This window comes from Salmo salar, chromosome ssa19 (genome assembly GCF_905237065.1).
Source record: "Salmo salar chromosome ssa19, Ssal_v3.1, whole genome shotgun sequence".
Classification (NCBI taxonomy): Eukaryota; Metazoa; Chordata; class Actinopteri; order Salmoniformes; family Salmonidae; genus Salmo; species Salmo salar.
The window spans coordinates 35,154,713-35,174,284 of record NC_059460.1 but is presented as its reverse complement, the minus strand read 5'-3'; the positions used below and the strand labels follow the sequence as shown (position 1 = coordinate 35,174,284).

The following is a 19,572-nucleotide window of genomic DNA, read 5'->3' as shown; positions in this document are numbered from 1 at the left end:
GTCGGAATATTATCGCTTTTCTACGAGAAAAATGTCGTAAAAATTGATTTTAAACAGCGGTTGACATGCTTCGAAGTACTGTAATGGAATACTTAGAATTTTATTGTCACGAATTGCGCCAAGCGCGTGACACTTCTTTACTATTTCGGATAGTGTCTGGAACGCATACGAACAAAACGCCGCTATTCGGATATAACGATGGATTATTTTGGACCAAACCAACATTTGTTATTGAAGTAGCTGTCCTGGGTGTGTATTCTGACGAAGACAACAAAAGGTAATGACATTTTTATAATAGTAAATATGATTATGGTGAGTGCTAAACTTGCCGGGTGTCTAAATAGCGAGCCCGTGATGCCTGGGCTATGTACTTAGAATATTGCAAAATGTGCTTTCACCAAAAGCTATTTTAAAATCGGACATATCGAGTGCATAGAGGAGGTCTGTATCTATAATTCTTAAAATAATTGTTATGCTTTTTGTGAACGTTTATCGTGAGTAATTTAGTAAAATGTTAGCGAATTCCCCGGAAGTTTGCGGGGGTATGCTAGTTCTGAACGTCACATGCTAATGTAAAAAGCTGGTTTTTGATATAAATATGAACTTGATTGAACAAAACATGCATGTATTGTATAACATAATGTCCTAGGGTTGTCATCTGATGAAGATCATCAAAGGTGAGTGCTGCATTTAGCTGTCTTCTGGGTTTTGGTGACATTATATGCTGGCTTGAAAAATGGGTGTCTGATTATTTCTGGCTTGGTACTCTGCTGACATAATCTAATGTTTTGCTTTCGTTGTAAAGCCTTTTTGAAATCGGACAGTGTGGTTAGATTAACGAGAGTCTTATCTTTAAACGGCTGTAAAATAGTCATATGTTTGAGAAATTGAAGTAATAGGATTTTTAAGGTTTTGAAAATCGCGCCACAGGATAGCCGTGGCTGTTACGTAGGTGGGACGAATTCGTCCCGCCTAGCCTAGAGAGGATAAATAGGACCTAGTACAGAGCCCTGGGGAACACCAGTAGTGAGACATTAAATAGGACCTAGTACAGAGCCCTGGGGGACACCAGTAATGAGACATTAAAGAGGAACTAGTACAGAGCCCTGGGGGACACCAGTAGTGAGACATTAAATAGGACCTAGTACAGAACCCTGGGGGAAACCAGTAGTAAGATCCTATATGATGAGGAGTAAGTAAGGGTGAGATGTAATATATATGTAGTATAATAACTGTATACTGTGTAACGCCTTTAAAATGTGTCTTAATGTTTAGTTGTCTGGTTAGAATATAACTGCTCGTTGGATGTTACATCTGAGTCTAACCATACATAGTGAACAGGGGCTCAGGTGTATATGAGATGGCTTGGCCCAGAGTTGACAGCTGTCCATAGTGTACAGTGTACTCTATAGAGATGCAACTATTCCATCTCTTTTACCCATTTCAGACAGAAGACGTGGTATATTACCTGTAAAAAATAAAAGGTAATGTTTATATGAGCCCCTTTCAAACAGCCCCTTATGACCACTTTCTTGCACGGATACCCCTTTAATACATATCAGTGGGTAACTGGCAAATTGGGAGACGTTTTTGTGTTGTTAAACCATGGGGGCTGTTTGCCTTTCAAGTTAGCGAGGTGTTAAACAATGGAAGTGTTCATGAATTTACCTGCAAAAAAAGCAGAGAAGCATTCACAGAGACCTGATACCTGCATGTTGGTTAGGGTCTGTGAAAATGCAGAAATCAGGACTACGTCTTTAGATGGGTTTTATTTCTCCTTGTTTTTTACCCTCTACCCCTTTCAGATATACAAAAGAGCTGGTATAAAAAAGCTGGCATGTTAAAATAAGGTGATTTGTTTGTATATGAAAGGGATATGTGGCACACTATACACTGAATCAACAGATGGGACTCAAGCACAGGGTTCCTGTGGCCGAAAAACATAATAAATATACACTTATGTTCATATAGACACATTCACATTCTTCCTAAATTGTCAAAGCACTTCCAGACAAATAAAATGTAAGAAATCTAAATGAAATCTAACACTACCTGGGCATCTCACATAGCATCAGCTACTGTATAGATTGTTTATAGTATTGAGTATGTATTCAGAAAAGTGTATATTGTAAAATAGAACCGTGTATTGAGTGTTGAGAGAAAAATAATATGGCAAAGGTTAAAAACTTGTCTTATTTTAATCAACCTGTCAAAAGGCAGGATGTTTAATACTACAGTAAACGGTAGTTAGATTGGTATCGGTGGGGCGCTATGTTGGTATGGAGAAATGGACAGTGGGAACTAACATGCTATATACAAAATTATGGGTATACACTCAAAGAACATTTAAGATTAAAGACTATATCAAATAAAAAAATACCACTGTTTGTTTGTTTCCTGAGACATGTAAATAAAATCATCTAGCAATATCAAAGAAAATACACGTTGATAATAAAACAATCTCATCAAGCACTAATCAAGGCTGTTCTCAAACAACCAACAAATAAGCAACAATAGGGTTGCAAAATTCTGGGAACTTTCCCACAAATTCGCTGGTTTTCCAGAAATCATTGTTGGAGGATTACTGATTTCCTGCGTATTCCTCTCATAACTCCAGGAATCTTCCAAGCAGGATTTCTGGAAAACCTGCACATTTATGAGGAAAGCTACCAGAATTTTGCAAATCAAAACAATAATAACCAACCTATCAAAGATATAGGAGACTTTAAAAAGACCCAGGAGACTTTAAAAAGACCCACTCCAGCCTCCCTAGAACCTCATTTATCACATGATTTACTTAACAAAAGGTATATCTCAAAAGGTTCTCCAGGTATCCTCATGACAGTATGGGGGTGTGCCTCTCTTTTTGTCCTCAATTACTCCTCTATTGTTTCCTCAAGCAAGGGGGCAGGCTGATAACAGAGTGCTGATAACAGAGTGCTGCATTAGACCATCTTGAATTTTGCAAATGTAAACGAAAATATAAATGCAAATGAAAATGTAAATGTAAAAAAAACTACATTTTTCTTTTAAACATTTTTGTTGTTGTACTTTAATGTATTTATACTTGGAATATTGTTTTCCCCAAAGGGAAAAATTCTCAAATAACTGGTGTCGGACTTTTACACTCAAACAAGCTTACTGGGTTGCCAGATGTAAAGGTATCTAACCCACCCAACCATTCAACCTCTAGGGACAGAGCTGATCAACAACAACAAGTGTGTACCTGGCAACTTCAATTCAACAGTAAGTAAGTAAGTAAGTAAGTAAGTAAGTAAGATGTTATGCCAGTGGTGGTAAAGTTAGTTTACTGTGAAAGGAATGATCACTTCCACTTTACTGTCCCCATCTTTTCAACGGGCTTCAAGATTATATCATAGCATTTGTGATATGTATAATTATATTCATGTTTGTGGATGAATTTACTTCTATCAGATGCCTTTTCATGAAGATTTTTTTAATGAAGGACATTTTCATGTTTTTTTTTTGCACTTGAAGACCATTAGAAAAAAAATAAAAAACTACAAGGCTGAAAGGGCAGTCACTTCCTGGTTACGTTCACAGCGTGTTGTTAGCTTCAGGTACGGTGAAGACAGAAGAGGAGACGCCAGGCGTTATTCCACGCCTGAACCAGGGCCCGACCTAAGGCTGGTCTGCCCCCTACTGGGCATCAGAGGATGGTGCAGAATAACTTCTTCTCTCGGAAGGGGTTCTCCGAGGCGGGCACGGGCACGATGAGGGGGTCCTCACGTATGTGGGCGTCGCAATACGCCATCAGGTCCGCTGCTGCTTTGGACACCTGGGGGGGGATTATGGTTAGGAATCTGCCATGGTAAAAGACCAGAGCTAAAGATATAGCAACGAACAGGTGTGATATCCGAACCGGAACCCTAACCTGAACCCTAACCTTAACCACACTGCTAACCCTAACACCTAACCTTAACCACACTGCTAACCTGAAACATAACCTTAACAACACTGCTAACCCTAACACCTAACCTTAACCACACTGCTAACCTGAACCCTAACCTGAACCCTAACCTGAACCACACTGCTAACCCTAACACCTAACCTTAACCACACTGCTAACCTGAACCCTAACCTGAACCCTAACCTTAACCACATTGCTAACCTGAACCCTAACCTTAACCACACTGCTAACCCTAACACCTAACCTTAACCACACTGCTAACCTGAACCCTAACCTGAATGACACTGCTAAACTGAACCCTAACCACACTGCTAACCCTAACACCTAACCTTAACCACAGTGCTAACCTGAACCCTAACCACATTGCTAACCCTAACACCTAACCTTAACCACACTGCTAACCCTAACGCCTAACCTTAACCACACTGCTAACCCTAACCCTAACCACACAGCTAACCCTAACCACACAGCTAACCCTAACCACACTGCTAACCCTAACCACACTGCTAACCCTAACCACACTGCTAACCTTAACCCTAACCTTAACCACACTGCTAACCTGAACCCTAACCACACAGCTAACCCTAACCTTAACCACACTGCTAACCCTAACCTTAACCACACAGCTAACCCTAATGCCTAACCACACAGCTAACCCTAATGCCTAACCTTAAACACACTGCTAACTCTAATGCCTAACCACACAGCTAACCCTAATGCCTAACCTTAACCACACAGCTAACCCTAATGCCTAACCTTAACCACACAGCTAACCCTAATGCCTAACCTTAACCACACAGCTAACCCTAATGCCTAACCTTAACCACACAGCTAACCCTAATGCCTAACCACACTGCTAACCCTAATGCCTAACCTTCACCACACTGCTAACCCTAATGCCTGGACAGGAGGTTAGAGGAGGGTTATAGTCCACTGGACAGGAGGTTAGAGAGGAGGGTTATAGTCCACTGGGCAGGAGGTTAGAGAGGAGGGTTATAGTCCACTGGGCAGGAGGTTAGAGGAGGGTTATAGTCCACTGGACAGGAGGTTAGATGAGGGTTATAGCCCACTGGACAGGATGTTAGAGGAGGGTTATAGCCCACTGGACAGGAGGTATGAGGAGGGTTATAGTCCACTGGACAGGAGATTAGAGGAGGGTTATAGTCCACTGGACAGGAGATTAGAGGAGGGTTATAGTCCACTGGACAGGATGTTAGAGAGGAGGGTTATAGTCCACTGGACAGGAGGTTAGAGAGGAGGGTTATAGTCCACTGGACAGGAGGTTAGAGGAGGGTTATAGTCCACTGGACAGGAGGTTAGAGGAGGGTTATAGTCCACTGGACAGAAGGTTAGAGGAGGGTTATAGCCCACTGGACAGGAGGTTAGAGGAGGGTTATAGTCCACTGGACAGGAGGTTAGAGGAGGGTTATAGTCCACTGGACAGGAGGTTAGAGTCCACTGGACCTGAGGTTAGAGGAGGGTTATAGTCCACTGGACAGGAGGTTAGAGAGGAGGGTTATAGTCCACTGGACTTGAGGTTAGAGGAGGGTTATAGTCCACTGGACAGGAGGTTAGAGAGGAGGGTTATAGTCCACTGGACAGGAGGTTAGAGAGGAGGGTTATAGTCCACTGGACAGGAGGTTAGAGAGGAGGGTTATAGTCCACTGGACAGCAGGTTAGAGAGGAGGGTTATAGTCCACTGGACAGGAGGTTAGAGGAGGGTTATAGTCCACTGGACTTGAGGTTAGAGGAGGGTTATAGTCCACTGGACAGGAGGTTAGAGAGGAGGGTTATAGTCCACTGGACAGGAGGTTAGAGAGGAGGGTTATAGTCCACTGGACAGCAGGTTAGAGAGGAGGGTTATAGTCCACTGGACAGGAGGTTAGAGGAGGGTTATAGTCCACTGGACAGGAGGTTAGAGAGGAGGGTTATAGTCCACTGGACAGGAGGTTAGAGAGGAGGGTTATAGTCCACTGGACAGGAGGTTAGAGGAGGGTTATAGTCCACTGGACAGGAGGTTAGAGAGGAGGGTTATAGTCCACTGGACAGGAGGTTAGAGAGGAGGGTTATAGTCCACTGGACAGGAGGTTAGAGTCCACTGGACCTGAGGTTAGAGGAGGGTTATAGTCCACTGGACAGGAGGTTAGAGAGGAGGGTTATAGTCCACTGGACAGGAGGTTAGAGAGGAGGGTTATAGTCCACTGGACAGGAGGTTAGAGAGGAGGGTTATAGTCCACTGGACAGGAGGTTAGAGAGGAGGGTTATAGTCCACTGGACAGGAGGTTAGAGGAGGGTTATAGTCCACTGGACAGGAGGTTAGAGGAGGGTTATAGTCCACTGGACAGGAGGTTAGAGAGGAGGGTTATAGTCCACTGGACAGGAGGTTAGAGGAGGGTTATAGTCCACTGGACAGGAGGTTAGAGGAGGGTTATAGTCCACTGGACAGGAGGTTAGAGGAGGGTTATAGTCCACTGGGCAGGAGGTTAGAGGAGGGTTATAGTCCACTGGACAGGAGGTTAGAGGAGGGTTATAGTCCACTGGGCAGGAGGTTAGAGAGGAGGGTTATAGTCCACTGGACAGGAGGTTAGAGGAGGGTTATAGTCCACTGGACAGGAGGTTAGAGGAGGGTTATAGTCCACTGGACAGGAGGTTAGAGGAGGGTTATAGTCCACTGGACAGGAGGTTAGAGGAGGGTTATAGTCCACTGGACAGGAGGTTAGAGGAGGGTTATAGTCCACTGGACAGGAGGTTAGAGGAGGGTTATAGTCCACTGGACAGGAGGTTAGAGAGGAGGGTTATAGTCCACTGGACAGGAGGTTAGAGGAGGGTTATAGTCCACTGGGCAGGAGGTTAGAGAGGAGGGTTATAGTCCACTGGACAGGAGGTTAGAGGAGGGTTATAGTCCACTGGGCAGGAGGTTAGAGGAGGGTTATAGTCCACTGGACAGGAGTGTCGTGTTTTTGGGCACCATTAACTGAAGACATGTTTATCAAAATAACTCCCTGTTATTATTATTACGCGATTAAACTGATTCATCGTTTAACTGTAATTAACTAGGAGATCGGGGCACCAAGGAAAATATTCAGATTACAAAGTTATAATTTTCCTAATATAACTTTCCTATATTATAACATTATATATTATATTATAGGCCGATTTTCTTCTGGTTTAAATGGTGTATTTTACCTCGCGTCCGTCTCATTCCAAACGTCGTAAATTGTTGTATCTGCGCGAACCCAGTCTTTACTAAAAGTCATCCATACATCAATTGTCTTAATATCATTTATTTACTAAACTAAGTAATTCACAGAAAGCATACAAACAGTAGTTATCGTTACAAAGAAATGGTAGAGGAATGTGCCCTAGTGGGCTAAACCGGCATGGCAGCTTTTTAAACAAAGGGTCAAAAAGGGCAGCTGAGGAGGCACACAGAGATCATTAACAATTGATATGCTAAGCCTTTGCACATGAACGCTCACTAATTCGGGAACAATTGCAATCAACATATATTTACGCTCAGTGTGTGTCGGGATCCTTGTTGGAGAGTTCTGTTCTGTTGGAGAGTTTTGTCCGAATTCTCTCTCGCTCTCTCGGTTAGAATGGATCTTTCAAAGTGACATTCATTAATGTCGTTATAGAATGGAGGTTTTGTAGGTCTTCACATTCGATGATACCGAATTCTAGCTGCAGACTAGTACTTAATAACCTGTTGGGGATAGGTGGCAGTATTTGCACGGCCGGATAAAAAACATACCCAATTTAATCTGGTTACTACTCCTGCCCAGTAACTAGAATATGCATATAATTAGTAGATTTGGATAGAAAACACTCTGAAGTTTCTAAAACTGTTTGAATGGTGTCTGTGAGTATAACAGAACTCATATGGCAGTCAAAACCCTGAGACAAATCCTAACAGGAAGTGGAAATCTGATGTGTGGAATCACTTTCAAGCCTTTGCCATTGAAACGCACAGGGACTTATTAATCATTTAGCACTTCCTAAGGCTTCCACTAGATGTCAACAGTCTTTACAAAGAGGTTTGAGTCTTCTATGGTAGAAACTGACCCAAAGAGAGGCTTGGGAAGTTGGTCACAGGGGGAGGGCCATTACTACTATGACGCGGGCACCCATGGGAACCCTTTTTTTCCGAAACGTTTAGTAAGACAATGCAATCGTCCGCCTTGAATATTATTGAAGCTCTGGTTGAAAAAGGCCCTAAAGATTTATGTTATACAACGTTTGACATGTTTGAACGAAAGTAAATATATATTTTTTGCACATTCGTGACGACAAGTCCCGCGCGCTTCAGTACATTATGAGCAGCCTTCGGAACGCGCTAACAAGAAGGAACTATTGGGACATAAATTATTAACTTTTTCGAACAAAACTACATTTGTTGTGGACCTGGGATACCTGGAAGTGCCTTCTGATGAAGATAATCAAAGGTAAGGGAATATTTACAATAGTATATTTGATTTTAGATGGTTCCAAGATGGCGCTAACATGTATCGCCTAGCCTATTTTTCTAGAGCATACCACGTCGTTTATTGCTAAGTGTGATTTCCCAGTAAAGTTATTTTTAAATCTGGCAATGCGGTTGCATTCACGAGATGTTAATCTATAATTCTTTGAATGACAATATTACATTTTAGCAATGTTTTCGAATAGTAATTTTGTAAATTGTAGCGCTGTTTCACCGGAAGCATTTGAGGGAAAATATTTTCTGAACGTCACGCGCCGATGTAAAATGCTGTTTTTATATATAAATGTGAACTTTATCGAACAAAAAATGCATGTATTGTGTAACATGATGTCCTAGGAGTGTCATCTGATGAAGATTGTCAAAGGTTAGTGCTGCATTTAGCTGTGTTTTGGGTATTTGTGATGCATGCTAGTTGCTTTGGAAATGGCAGTGTGATTTTTTTTGGCAGGGTACTCTCCTAACATAATCTAATGTTTTGCTTTTGATGTAAAGCCTTCTTGAAATCGGACAATGTCGTTCGATTCAGGAGAGGTGTATCTATAAAATGGTGTAAAATAGTCATATGTTTGAGAAATTGAAGTTATAGCATATAGAGGTATTTGTATTTCGCGCGACGCGATTCCACTGGCTGTTGACTAGGGTGGGACGCAAGCGTCCCACGTTCCCAGACAGGTTAATATCAAAGACTTGTTCTTATTCTGTATCGATAGTTTAACCTCTCTGGGGCAGGCGGGACGAATTCGTCCCACCTACGTAACAGCCAGTTGAATCCTGTGGCGCGATTTTCAAAACCTTTGAAATGCTATTACTTCAATTTCTCAAACATATGACTATTTTACAGCTATTTAAAGACAAGACTCTCGTTAATCTAACCACACTGTCCGATTTCAAAAAGGCTTTACAACGAAAGCAAAACATTAGATTATGTCAGCAGAGTACCAAGCCAGAAATAATCAGACACCCATTTTTCAAACTAGCATATAATGTCACAAAAACCCAGAAGACAGCTAAATGCAGCACTAACCTTTGATGATCTTCATCAGATGACAACCCTAGGACATTATGTTATACAATACATGCATGTTTTGTTCAATCAAGTTCATATTTATATCAAAAACCAGCTTTTTACATTAGCATGTGACGTTCAGAACTAGCATACCCCGCAAACTTCCGGCGAATTCACTAACAATTTACTAAATTACTCACGATAAACGTTCACAAAAAGCATAATAATTATTTTAAGAATTATAGATACAGAACTCCTCTATGCACTCGATATGTCCGATTTTAAAATAGCTTTTTGGTGAAAGCACATTTTGCAATATTCTAAGTACACAGCCCAGCCATCACGGGCTAGCTATTTAGACACCCGGCAAGTTTAGCACTCACCAATATCAGATTTACTATTATAAAAGTTTGATTACCTTTTGTTGTCTTCGTCAGAATGCACTCCCAGGACTGCTACTTCAATAACAAATGTTGGTTTGGTCCAAAATAATCCATCGTTATATCCGAATAGCGGCGTTTTGTTCGTGCGTCCCAGACACTATCCGAAATGGTAAATCAGGGTCGTGCGCATGGCACAATTCGTGACAAAAAAAATCTAAATATTACATTACCGTACTTCGAAGCATGTCAACCGCTGTTTAAAATCCATTTTTATGCCATTTTTCTCGTAAAGAAGTGCTAATATTCCGACCGGGAATGTCCATTTAGCTAAACAGAGGAAAGAAAACAAAGCTTTCGGTCGACGCGGGCACGAGCCTGAGTCTCACAGTACTGTAACCAGCCACTACCCAAACGCGCTACTTTTTTTCAGCCAGAGCCTGCAAAGCCACGATTCAGCTTTTTGCCGCCTTCTGAGAACCTATGGCAGCCGTAGGAAGTGTCACGGGACAGCTAAGATCCTCACTCTTCAATAAACAGAGACAAGAAGAACGACACCTTGTCAGACAGGCCACTTCCTGCATGAAATCTTCTCAGGTTTTTGCCTGCCATATGAGTTCTGTTATACTCACAGACACCATTCAAACAGTTTTAGAAACTTTAGGGTGTTTTCTATCCAAAGCCAATAATTATATGCATATTCTAGTTACTGGGCATGAGTAGTAACCAGATTAAATCGGGTACATTTTTTATCCAGCCGTGTCAATACTGCCCCCTAGCCCTAACAGGTTAACCACGTGGTATGGTTAAAGTTCAGTAGAGGAATACATGGTCAAACCTATTGGCCAACTCATAATGGAGTGGAGGCCTGGTCTGAAGAAAGTAAATCTGGGTGGGGGTTTTATTCGGAATGACAGAAAAAGGCTGTCTCATGACGCCAGGTCTTGTCTATGTCCCTGGGGGCGTGCCGATGACTGAGTTAAGCTTTGAACAGAAATACAATTCTATCACATTAACATCAGTACATAGCCTCTCAACATATCCCAAATAGCTTTAATCTTATTAAATCATTGTATACAACAATTTAGATGCAAGTCCCATAGCTGAGGCTCTTATATAAACCTTAGTATGGTAATATGGTACTATTGTCTTCAATGGGTATCACAAAATTGTACCAAGCGGACCAGTTCGTAGATGGATTCTTCACCGATCTTTTATACCTTCTCCAGAACATAAAGGTTGTTCGGTTCCCCAATTCTGTGAGTTGGAAAAATTTCCTTTGTCTCTCTATGAAACCCCTCTCTGTCTCAACTGGGCCATGCGGCAGGACATTCTCCTTTAGAATTTTACGACCGCCTTCACAGGGCCTGGGTAGGGAGAGGTAGGTAGGGGGATGGTGCAAGGGGGAGGGGGTCAACTGTGCTCCCTATACTCAAAGAGGGCAACGTCATGACAGGAGGTTAGAGGAGGGTTATAGTGGTACAGTAACTGATCCCTAGTGGTACAGTAACTGATCCCTAGTAATATAGTAACTGATCCCTGGTGGTACAGTAACTGATCCCTAGTGGTACAGCAACTGATCCCTAGTGGTACAGCAACTGATCCCTAGTGGTACAGCAACTGATCCCTAGTGGTACAGCAACTGATCCCTAGTGGTACAGCAACTGATCCCTAGTGGTACAGCAACTGATCCCTATTGGTACAGCAACTGATCCCTATTGGTACAGTAACTGATCCCTAGTGGTATAGTAACTGATCCCTAGTGGTGAAGTAACTGATCCCTAGTGGTGAAGTAACTGATCCCTAGTGGTACAGTAACTGATCCCTAGTGGTACAGTAACTGATCCCTAGTGGTGAAGTAACTGATCCCTAGTGGTACAGTAACTGATCCCTAGTGATCCCGAGTGGTATAGTAACTGATCCCTAGTGATCCCGAGTGGTATAGTAACTGATCCCTAGTGATATAGTAACTGATCCCTAGTGACATAGTAACTGATCCCTAGTGATATAGTAACTGATCCCTAGTGATATAGTAACTGATCCCTAGTGATATAGTAACTGATCCCTAGTCTTAGTTAGTGGTAAATGATCCTAGAGCCAACACAGAGACAGCCTTAGTTAAAGTGGTAAATGATCCTAGAGCCAACACAGAGACAGCCTTAGTTAAAGTGGTAAATGATCCTAGAGCCAACACAGAGACAGCCTTAGTTAAAGTGGTAAATGATCCTAGAGCCAACACAGAGACAGCCTTAGTTAAAGTGGTAAATGATCCTAGAGCCAACACAGAGACAGCCTTAGTTAAAGTGGTAAATGATCCTAGAGCCAACACAGAGACAGCCTTAGTTAAAGTGGTAAATGATCCTAGAGCCAACACAGAGACAGCCTTAGTTAAAGTGGTAAATGATCCTAGAGCCAACACAGAGACAGCCTTAGTTAAAGTGGTAAATGATCCTAGAGCCAACACAGAGACAGCCTTAGTTAAAGTGGTAAATGATCCTAGAGCCAACACAGAGACAGTCTTAGTTAAAGTGGTAAATGATCCTAGAGCCAACACAGAGACTCTCTGTCCTTGTACTATTTGATTGTAGTGCTGCATTCAATATGGTTGACCATGATGTCCTTCTGGACAGACTGGAGAGGTGGGTTGGCCTCTCTGGTCCAGTTCTAAATGGGTTCCGGACCTATTTAACCGGTTGAGAGTTTGTTACCCTTGGTGAACATAACTCAGAGAAAATACATGTCTCGTGGTGTTCCAAATGTCCAAAGATAAATTATTTGATTGTATTAGTGATTTAGATACCTGGATGGCTCACAACTTCCTCTAGCTAAGTAAAGACAAGACCGAGGTACTTATTATTGGAGCCAAAGCACAGAGAGAGAATCTGGCCACACATTTTAATTCACAGGCAATAAAGATAAAACACCAGATTAAAAAAAAAACCTAGGTGTTATTTTAGATTCTGAACTCAATTTCCAATCACACATTAGGAATGTGACCAAACCACCTGAGGAACATTGCCAAGGTGCTGCCGTTTCTCTCTCAGGCTGATACAAAGAGATTCATCCATGCTTTTATTACAAGCAGGCTTGACTACTGTAATGGTCTCCTGTCTGGTCTACCCAGGAAAGCCATTGGTCAACTGCAAAACATACAGACTATTGCAGCATGGGTACTAACCAAGACCAGACAGAGAGCACACATTACACCAGGTTTAAGGTCTCTGGCTGCCTGTGAGTTTTAGAATATATTTGAAGATTCTTCTATTGGTTTTTAAATCAATCCATGATTGTGCACCTCAATACATGTCAGACATGCTTTTAAGTTATGTACCCAGTAGGTCCTTCAGGTCCTCTGGCCTTCTAACTATCCCAAAGCCGAGGACCAAGAGGCATAGTTACTATGCCCCCAGCCTCTGGAATAGCCTGCCAGAGAACCTGAGGGGGGCTGAAACTGTGGACAAGAGATCTTAAAACATATGTTTACCTTTGCTTTTCCTCAGGTTGATTTTTAGTTATTCAGTTTCTGTCACTTTTGTTTTTTATCCTCTTATGTTTGTTGTGTAGTAATGATTTCAGCAGTTTTTTTTTTATTTGTGCTGTATAAGTTCCAACCCACAAACTAACTTACCTTTATCCTGTCCATACATGCCTCCATCTTGAGCTGTTCCACAGCTTTCCTGGCGTGGGAGATGCTGGCTGTGCTGTTGTTAACCACACCGTCCTTCATGATGATGACCTGGGATAGGAGCACAAAGAGATGTTGGGGTCAAGAGGCTTGGGGGGGGTGCATGTACGTGTGTGTGCATGTGTCGTCCCGTGTGTGTGTGTCTGTGCGCTGTTGGCTGCAAATTTTAATTCACGGGCAATAAAGATAAAACACCAGGTAAACAAAAAAAACCTAGGTGATATTTGTGATTCTGAACTCAATTTCCAATCACACATTAGGAATGTGACCAAACCACCTGAGGAACATTGCCTAGGTGTTGATGATAATATTGGGGTTGAGTAGAAATATGACTGATGAAGCCAGAACCATAAAACTTCCTAAGAGTTGGTTGAATATCTTGAAGACATGGAGCCAAGAGGTCTGACATTCATAGCCTGTTTCGAGACCGAAATAACTGCTATGGCTGTACACATTGGAAATGTATTTAGTGATTGACCGTTGTTCCCCTACTGTTGTTCAAACCATGTTACTATGTGATTTAATCTATCATTGACTGAGTGATAGGAAAGAAACACGAGTGTCTGCAGGTCTGCCTGACTGTCTCCATCCCACATTGAGTTATTCCTAAATGCATAGTAAATATTGTTAGTCAGAGGGTAGATCCAATAAATAATAAAAACACTCCCACAGTCGCTGCTAACACAGAATATCCCACAGTCCCACAAACCCAGTGATTGATGCTGAGATGTAGCTACTGCTAGTGTTTAGTGAGGAAGACACTGGAAAATACTGGCCTATTGGTGAATCCTGCATCCCCATCAGAAAGATAGGCCTATTTCATTCCCAGGTAGTTAGATATAGTGTACAGTCTGACTAGAGTGGGCTTGGTTCTTCCGCCTGGTGTTGCTGCCTACAGAGCAGCCCATCCTACATTACAGGGATGTTCATCACCATCATGACTGGGAAAACAAATGTCCTATTTGTACACAATACATTCAGCTCACCCTCACTGAGCCCCCGCTGCTCGATATACCGTCTTAGTGGAATCCCTTTTCTCGATTGATATTTGGAAATAAAGGCCAGATATTTTGAGGTGGAGTCGTCTGTCTATTCAGCATAATGTATAGTTTTTTTTTTTTTTTAAGAGGGCCTTCTTGGCCCAGCATTACCGCGGCCGGGGTTGGGTACTAGAGAGAGACTAGGCTACTAGGTTATTGAATGTAATTATTTTCCAGGGTGGGTGCGCCCAACACAGCCCGTTATAACCCGGTGCTAACCGATAACGTTGTTTACAGACCCGGTCATCATCTACGGTTTGATAACCTAACCCGAACCACCGCGTACACACACACACATTTATATCCGGACACTATAAACACTAAACATAGGTTTAATTACAGGGCTTATTATGGGACTCATTCGACCTATCTAACAGTGCAGCTGAGGCGCTGCAAACGGTTATCAACATGGCAATATGGGCTATGTTCCTCTAAAAAGAAACAGACACTCGCCCTTCCTTAGCCTACAATGATTCTAAAATACTTTAAAGGCCAATAAGCGACAACCCACTCATATCTCATCATTAACATTTCAAAATTCACATGCAATATTTGAACATGTAACGCCTGTAGGAGTATAACCATGAAAACAAGAGCGTAAAGAACGCGGTTTGTTTCACCCACCTGAAATTATGCCAGTGATGATTCCAATATCGACAATTCCGGACTTGACTCCACCCAACAAAGAGACCTGTCAAATATCACACCGGGGGGGGGGGGGATGAACGGTCTCGAAAAGGAAACCCCGGAACGTTCCAGACAGGATGGAATGATGACCGACCACGAAGCACGATCTGTATTTTTGTTGATGGTGAGAAATAGGCTATTGTCTCATTAGTCGCTTGCTGTGACTGTGCGGCGTCTCTCCCCAAAATGTGCCGCGCGTTTACGCATATTCCGTTTTAGGAGGGATGGTTGTGTCGCGGTCGCGTTGGGTCCGTCTGTACTGTCAGAGTCAGAGTCCCATCAGTAGTCTAGCAGCTGGGGGGAGACCTCGCTAATGACAAGGAAATATGCTGTGTTTGCTTGTACTGTATTGTGGATGAAATTCCTAAATGAACACCGTCCATCTTTCCTCAACTATTAGTACCTCACTTCTACACCCATGCGTGTGAAAATGGCACCTGCCGCATTTTCTATTTGCCTCAGTATTGCTGTAGAGAAACAGAGCAGAGCGCGCTGGGGACGGGAGAGGAATCCCGGTTTGAACCGCTTTGACATCATCGTGGGTTTCCCATGTTGGTCCTTCTAGGAAAGGGAACGGCAGTCAGGAAACTCGCTGAATCAGAGGCCACAAAACTTACACAACAATCAGATAAAACCACCCCTTATTCCCATTCATAATAATAATAATAATAATAATAATATGTGAGATATGCATACCAAATGGCACCCTATATACTAAATTATAGTGCACTATATAGGGAACAGGTTGCCATTTGGGACGTTATATAGAAGTCTGGTGGTCAGAAAATGGGGAGGGAGGGAAGGTTTTCATTATTTTAATAGGTCTGATATGCTGCTCTCTTTGTGTGGTGGAGTCAGACGGTCCCCTGCAGCAATTCTCTACTGATTGATCGGGAGGTGTCGGAATAAAAAATAATCATCTAGTCTGAAGTTAAACGATTTAAACCAGGTAGAAAGTGTATAGAAATTATAATGAATTTACATTTTAATAATTTAATCTTTCTTCAATAACAGTATTTTTTAATATAGAGCTATTAGCAGCGACATTATGGGTGATTATGTGGTCTCAGTCCAGTGAGTCTAATAACATTATGTATCAAGAATATGGACTAAATGTAATTATTGACAATGAAAATGGTGGGAATGTTTTTCCCTTGTCATGTAATTGCTACCTTTAATATCAATATAGCATTTAAAATATACTGAAAAAATATAGATAAACGCAACATGTAAAGTGTTGGTTTCATGAGCTGAGATAAAAGATCCCTGAAATGTTCCATATGTACAATATGTTTACATCCCTGTTAAGTGAGAATTTCTCCTTTGCCAAGATAATCCATCCACCTGACGAGTGTGGCATATCAAAAAGCTGATTAAACAGCATGATCATTACACAGGTGCACCTTGTGCTGGGGGACAATAAAAGACCACTCTAAAATGTGCAGTTTTGAGGGAGTGTGCAATTGGCATGCTGACTGCAGGAATGTCAACCAGAGTTGTTGCCAGAGAATTTAATGTTAATTTCTCTACCATAAATTGCCTGCAAATTCGTTTTACAGAACGTCCAACCGGCCTCAAAACCATAGAGCAAGTGTAACAACGCCAGCCCAGGGCCTCCACATCCGGCTCCTTCCCCTCAGACGATACCACAGGTGGTGCTGAGGAGGGCTGAGCGGGTGCTGAGGATTTCTGTCTACAATAAAAACCTTTTGGCGAGAAACTCATTCTGATTGGCTGGGCCTGGCTCCCCAGTGGGTGGACCTACGCCCTCCCAGGCCCATACATGGCTGCGACCCTGCCCAGTCATGTGAAATCCAAAGATTAAGGCCTGCTACTGCTGCTAATACTACTACTAGTACTGCTACTACTACTAAATCACATTTATTTATAAAGCCCTTCTTAGATCAGCTGATATATCAAAGTGCTGTGCAGCCTAAAACCCCAAACAGCAAGCAATGCCGGTGTAGAAGCACGGTGGCTAGGAAAAACTCCACTACCACTTCTATTGGTAATACCACTGCTAATACCACTTCTACTGCTGCTCAGCTGCTACTACTAATACCACTTCTACTAATAGTGCTACCACTACTTCTACTACTACTGCTACTACCACTTTTACTGCTAATACCACTACTACCACTGCTGCTGCTACTACTACTAACACTGCTACCACTTCTGCTGCTGCTACCACTACTAGTAGTAGCTGCTACTACTACTAACACTGCTACCACTTCTACTACTACTACTATTAGTACTGCTACTACTGCCACTACTACAACTGCCACTGCTACTACTGCTATTAGTACTGCTACTACTACTACTACTACTACTGCTTCTGCTAGTAGTACTGCTACTACGATTAGTACTGCTACTACTACTCTGTTAGTAGTGTACCATATTTTTTTCTTAGTCATATTGCACTTTTTGAAAATCAAAATACATCATTCATACAATGTTACACCTGCTAACGATGCCTTAGGAACCATGTTGCACCTGCTAACGATGCCTTAGGAACCATGTTGCACCTGCTAACGATGCCTTAGGAACCATGTTGCACCTGCTAACGATGCCTTAGGAACCATGTTGCACCTGCTAACGATGCCTTAGGAACCATGTTGCACCTGCTAACGATGCCTTAGGAACCATGTTGCACCTGCTAACGATGCCTTAGGAACCATGTTGCACCTGCTAACGATGCCTTAGGAACCATGTTGCACCTGCTAACGATGCCTTAGGAACCATGTTGCACCTGCTAACGATGCCTTAGGAACCATGTTGCACCTGCTAACGATGCCTTAGGAACCATGTTGCACCTGCTATCGATGCCTTAGGAACCATGTTGCACCTGCTAACGATGCCTTAGGAACCATGTTGCACCTGCTAACGATGCCTTACTATGGAGTGTGTACATATTTATCTCTATGGAGTGTGTACTATGGAGCATGTACATATTTATATCTATGCAGTTGACAGAGCAAAAACCAAGCCATGAGGTCAAAGGAATTGTACGTAGAGATCCGAGACAGCCAGTGCCCAGACTAACCAGGATTGAACTATTTGGCCTGAATGTCAAGTGTCACGTCTGGAGGAAACTTGGCACAATCCCTACGGTGAAGCATGGTGGTGGCAGCATGATGCTGTGGGGATGTTTTTCAGTGGCAGGGACTGGGAGACTAGTCAGGATCAAGGGAAAGATGAATGGAGCGAAGTACAGAGAGATCCTTGATGAAAACCTTCTCGAGAGCGTTCAGGACCTCAGACTGGGGCGAAGGTTCACCTTCCAAAAGGACAATGACCCTAAGCACACAGCCAAGACAACGCAGGAGTGCTTTCAGGACAAGTCTCTGAATGTCCTTGAGTGGCCAAGTCAGAGCCCGGACTTGAACCCAATCTAAAATCTCTGGAGAGACCTGAAAATACCTGTGCGGCGACGCTCCCCATCCAACCTGACAGAGCTTGAGAGGATCTGTAGAGAAGAATGGGAGAAACTTCCCAAATACAGGCATGCCAAGCTTGTAGCGTCAAACCCAAGAAGACTCGAGGCTGTAATAGCTGCCAAAGGTGCTTCAACAAAGTACCGAGTAAAGGGTCCAAATACTTATGTTAAATGTGAAATTTCAGTTTTTAATTAAAAAAATAAAACAAACTGTATTTTCTTTGTCATTATGGGGTATTGTGTGTAGATTGCTGAGGGGAGAGAAAAAAACTATTTAATCAATTTTAGAATAAGGCTGTAATGTAACAAAATGTGGAAAAAGTCAATGGGTCTGAATTCATTCCGAATGCACTGTGTGCATATGGAGTGTGTATATACATTATGTATATCTATGGAGTGTGTATATATGTGCACCTGAGACAGGGTAATAATGCCTACTGGTACACATGATGGCAATATGTGTGTGATTCTGTCTGAGTGTCTTCTGTCTCTCTCTCACTCTCCCCCCATATCTCTCCCCCCATATCCCTCTCTCTCTCTCCCCTTATCTCTCTCTCCCCTTATCTCTCTCTCCCCTTATCTCTCGCTCCCCTTATCTCCCTCTCGCTCCCCTTAGGGCTCTGTCCTTATTTTCTTGATTCTTTCTTTGGTCTTTTCTTTCAATTTTTATTTTCCATGGTGAATGGTTAACACACTGTTAGTTTAGCTGTACCCACTGTTTTCATTATAAGTTAGGGAGGAAGAACATTGGGGGTTTGAACATTGTGGTGTGTGCGATGGCTTCGCAGCCTAGTGCGGAGGAGACGCTGTCGTTACGGCATGGATTCAGGTGTGTTCCTGAGAATGGCGTTAAGGTGGAGGTGGTTCTACTCGTGGTCTGCGAACAGGTAGGAGTCCGTCTTGATCGTTTTTACATGTCCAGGA

At 42.6% G+C, this 19,572-nt stretch overlaps 1 protein-coding gene across 1 annotated transcript; it reads right to left on the bottom strand.

The window, feature by feature from the left end:
• Window positions 1-1,998: 1,998 nt before the first annotated feature.
• gng4 (G protein subunit gamma 4) lies at window positions 1,999-15,689 on the bottom strand. The gene is made up of 3 exons (XM_014157918.2): window positions 15,150-15,689; window positions 13,429-13,536; window positions 1,999-3,799 (listed from the first exon to the last, which is right to left on the bottom strand). The coding sequence occupies exons 2-3, from the start codon at window positions 13,525-13,527 to the stop codon at window positions 3,671-3,673; spliced, it is 228 nt and encodes a 75-aa protein (XP_014013393.1). The 5' UTR covers window positions 13,528-13,536; window positions 15,150-15,689; the 3' UTR covers window positions 1,999-3,670.
• Between the last annotated feature and the right edge of the window lie 3,883 nt (window positions 15,690-19,572).

What these genes read in the sequence shown, in the direction of transcription:
- gng4 (XM_014157918.2), bottom strand. Translation starts at nt 13,527, where the DNA reads ATGAAGGACGGTGTGGTTAACAACAGCACAGCCAGCATCTCCCACGCC. An exon ending in CATGTATGGACAGGATAAAG is followed by an intron (nt 3,800 to 13,428) that starts GTAAGTTAGTTT and finishes ATCCCCCCCCAG; the next exon opens with GTGTCCAAAGCAGCAGCGGA.